Source organism: Botryllus schlosseri, chromosome 1 (genome assembly GCF_051294905.1).
Source record: "Botryllus schlosseri isolate E-star chromosome 1, Bs_hap1, whole genome shotgun sequence".
NCBI classification, from domain to species: Eukaryota; Metazoa; Chordata; class Ascidiacea; order Stolidobranchia; family Styelidae; genus Botryllus; species Botryllus schlosseri.
Window position 1 is genome coordinate 35,635,221 of NC_137236.1, and position 4,332 is coordinate 35,639,552.

Consider the following 4,332-nt stretch of genomic DNA (forward strand, 5'->3'; position numbering starts at 1 on the left):
GGACTTGGTGATTTATTTTTCGTCAGCCGCTACCCAACCGGTGAAAAACAGGTCGAATTTGACTGTACTTTACCAAAGTTTAGTGCGGTCTGCATTCGCCATACTTCGGACATATCTGAATTGGCCATTAGTTGCTCAAGATAGCGTAATGGTGAAGCGTCCGGCTTCTTGATCGGTAGGTCGTGGGTATGGTACCAGTAACACTGGTATCCATGACTTCCCTGCTTGGCGCTCATGCATTACTGGGATAGCATGGATAGGTGGTGCATGACTTAAAAAGCCGTAAAGGCTATATCTGCACTTCCTTGTCCAGCGGCATATGCACACCATACGCTAATGGTATGTATATGCACAGATCGTATGTATATGTGTATCATGAGTCGGTGTATATGCCGGAAAAACATCAAGGACAAAAATAAACTACGTCCTTTCCTTTTCTTTCAACAAGTGGTTGCGCGATAAAAAGCACATTTTTTAGTCACAGGCAACTTTTTTATAGGGGGGAATTTTAGCTCAAATATCGGCCAAGGGGGGCACGAGACGAAAAAGTTTGGGAACCACTGATTTAAGGCTTCGCATTGTCAGTATATACAAGACGGCCATCATGAGTTCAGGCTATAGTATCCGCGGAAAGGAGCGATTTACGGCTACCTTGGGAAAGATGATCGCTCTGATGAAACAATAAGTCAACCGTCCCCATTATCATCATGTCAAAATCACTGTAACAGGATTCCTCGACTTCCAACGCGTTTCCGCGGAGTAACATATTTAGTGCTACGTTTGACCTACTCGCTTGTTCGACATGTCTTGATAAATCAATCTTTCACTGCGATGTTACAATGACAGATGATACTCAATTCCAAAATGCGAGGTCGCGTAGGTGCGCGACGCCATAATCTCCGGCCGATGCGAATTATCGGAGGATGTGCATTAATAGAAATGTGCTTACGGTTCAAATGAGATTGGCATTGCCGATACGGTAAACATATGGTAGTTATGGAAGTTCTTAGCACCAGAATATTCAGCGGGATATGCTGTTTATATAGTTACCCCTGTGCGCTGCCCAAGTGAAATGAGCCTTGTTACCCTAGTATAGTAATTGCTGAATAACCGTGTCGATTAGAACGTCAGCGCCTCGCACAGAGAGTAGGCTAATGAAATTTCATAGTTTATATAGGAGGAGAGAGAGAATATTTTATTTCTTTACCGTGCAAATCATTAGTATGCATTGTACAAATGCTGTTGAATGAACCATACCAAAATAAACACGGTATTAGCGGGTTACTCAATATAACAGTGTCATCGAAGTCCGAGTCACCCAGGCAAGGAGTGTCGTACTAGCAGAAGTAAAAGAAGATATACACTCAAAACTAATAATTGAATAAACCAATAATTCACCCAACAAAGAATGAACTGACGAATATGCAAATGTCGAAAAAGACACATTATTGAAGTTGAAGAGATTTGAATAAAAAAGGGTCTATGGTCATTGGTCATTTATTCACTGCACATAGGCTATAAATTAGCGATAGTTGAAAAGTAGAGAGTCAATGCATTGTTTTATAGACCCAGACGAAAGTAAATAATTAGGTTCAAACGGTGGGTTATTCTGACTCCAGTATACGTGGTAGGATCGTAAGTTTTCGGTGACTCGACTTGAGTGACTTTGTGCATTGACTCAACTGACGTGACTTGACTGAAAACTGTGAAGTAAAAGCAGTCTTAAACCATATCCACTGAAGGGGGTAATGCAAGTTGGCAAAACCTGTTGGAGCACTTCGAAATAGTCGAAGTACTCATTTAGTGACAACATCTGGTTAAGAGTGAGACGAATGAGTATGAATGCGAGGGATTCGTTACACTCAAGAGGAGTTGTAAAATGAGTTGAACATAACTTGAACTCGAGATAGAACAGTAATAAACAGTATGACTTGTACTCGGGCTTGAGTCACATACACTGCGACTCGGAATTTACCCTGAGCAGCCTGACTCAAACTTGGACTTGACTCGATGGCGAACAAAAAAGCACTCGACTGGAGTCAAGTCAAAACTGTAGAAGTGCGATTGGCCTGGTCGTGGTTATAAGCCTGGTACGTGGGTGAATTTTGCAGCTCGATTGCTTCCGCGTCCGCGTTTCTGAGTAAGCTAAGAAATCGTCATGTCCGATTGCGATGTCGCGGACATTCCATTTTGGAGAAGTAAGCAAAATTCGTAGCTCACCAAAACCTATTGTCCATCCATTCAATGAATACTCTACACAGGTGTCGCTTTCGGAAACTTTTTAAAAGGGAAGCATGCTGAATGTCAAGATGCTCTGCGGAAGTTCGAATCCCACAAAGAATCTCACGATCTGGACTGTCTGCTTCTCAATGCCGAATGCGATGTCTACCGGAAAAGTAACGGGGCAAATATGGAAAAATTTATCGACGAAATCGTGACTAGTCAGGCGCTGGATATCGACATGATTGTAGAATGGAGTAACGAGCTAGACACGGAGGAGCGACACGTAGCGTCGATCATACTTATCAGAGCCGCGTTGGAGAAGTTCAGAATCGAGATTGGAGATGTCGAATCGTACAAGCCGTGGATTTATAGCTGTATCACTAAGATACGTTTACGGGGATTTGATCGCTTTGATAACACCACCAGGCATAGCGAGGAACTGGGGACATTCGTATGTACGGTTTTGGAAGATGTGGCGAAGGGATTTCGCGGTGTTGAAGAAATAAAAGCTGTGGCCGTAGCGATACGCTTGCATTTTGAAGGCATGCGACCTCGGAAGGAAGCGAAAGTGTTTACTGACAGCACCTCATTCGACTTAGGCCTGGAGGCTGATTTAGAGAGGGAACATCGATTAAGATCTTCAACAATGATGACTCGTGCTATCGATATTTGGGAAGACAAAGTGACAGGCCCCGAACAGTACTCGGAATACGCCTGTTTGCTTCGCGATATGGCGAACATTTACCTGGGCTGCAACAGACACGAGGAAGCGTGGGTGGAAATTGTAAAGGCCGTGAAGGCATACGGTCGCGTCACGGATTTGGATCACGAGATCAAGCAAGGCGAGTTGAAGGAGGCGAAGAAGCTGCAGAAGACCGTGAAGACGCAAATGCAATTTTTAAAATGAGCGAACGGTTCCACTTGCGATTGACATTATCCAGAGAGCCGCTTGTAGTCTGATTGAAATTGCTAAATAGTAAATACCCACCAAAAGTCTCATTTCCCCTGTGACGTCAAAGAACTCAAATCTCACAGTATTGTGGTTGTTCACAAAGTACGGTGATCTATAAGATTAGAAGTGTTTCCTTACATCCATTCTGTCCAATTGAATCAATCACAATCAATATAGTTCCATTTGGATCCCAGGTTTAATTACGTGATCATTGTGTGTTTCATATTATTATCGGTGGTGAACATTGTAAGAAAATATAATTTAGGTGTTATGAAGCAAGTCCTTTAAAACGTAGTTTTGTGGTCATTGGTCGATATCATCGTTATAACGGAATCAATGCCTGAAAATCAATTACAGGCATTTATCATCACAGCTAATGACTTTCCAATCTGTCTCACTAAATTAGCAGAGGTATTATGACAGACTTTTCCGACGATGGGCTAGGCCAGTGGTTCCCAACCTTTTTCATCTCGTGCCTCCCTTGGCCGAAATTTGAGTCAAAATTCCCCCCTTAGGAGAAATCTGCCCGATGATTAAGAAAGGTCATTTTTAACCGCGCAATCACCGAAGAATAAGACGGGTAGTAACAACACTTTGTAGACCTCCAAAAACAAATGGTCTTGGTCCCAATCAAATAAATTCTGGAAGACTTGACTCAACAGACCCTCCTATTTCCCTTTGTGTTTTTGCCTTATCATGCACCAATCGCTAATATAACTGCTGCGAAAAATCAGTATGCATAGATTTACTGGTCTCGCGATTTTTTTCTCAAGTTTGCGTATGCATTTGGCCAATGGTACTTTCATATATAGCAGGATTGACCACACTCGAGTCGAACTCGAGTCAGCATTTTCTGATGTCTCGACTTGACTCGAGTCATTTTCACAAAATAGGGAAACGACTAGACTCGACTAGAGACAATCTGTGTACTGACTCGACTTGGAGTCATTGTACATGACTCGAACCAAGCCATATGACTCGTGACTATAAGACGGCCAAGACCGACATTTCATTGTAATTTCGAAGAACAGTAAAGTGGCCTTCCTATTGGAATTTCGTCTATTGGTCCTGGTACTTGAAAATGCGACAATAAACTGCTCAAAGTGAAGAAAATTAGTATATTATAAATCAAAATCATTCAATATTACCAAACAAAG

At 42.3% G+C, this 4,332-nt stretch overlaps 1 protein-coding gene across 1 annotated transcript; it reads left to right on the forward strand.

The window, feature by feature from the left end:
* The first annotated feature begins 569 nt into the window (after window positions 1-569).
* Window positions 570-3,747, forward strand: LOC145448324 (uncharacterized). The gene is made up of 2 exons (XM_080326708.1): window positions 570-2,198; window positions 2,262-3,747. Exons 1-2 carry the CDS (start codon window positions 2,159-2,161, stop codon window positions 3,128-3,130), a joined length of 909 nt encoding a protein of 302 aa, XP_080182834.1. The 5' UTR covers window positions 570-2,158; the 3' UTR covers window positions 3,131-3,747.
* The last annotated feature ends 585 nt before the right edge of the window (window positions 3,748-4,332 follow it).

What these genes read in the sequence shown, in the direction of transcription:
- LOC145448324 (XM_080326708.1), top strand. Translation starts at nt 2,159, where the DNA reads ATGTCCGATTGCGATGTCGCGGACATTCCATTTTGGAGAA. An exon ending in GGACATTCCATTTTGGAGAA is followed by an intron (nt 2,199 to 2,261) that starts GTAAGCAAAATT and finishes TACTCTACACAG; the next exon opens with GTGTCGCTTTCGGAAACTTT.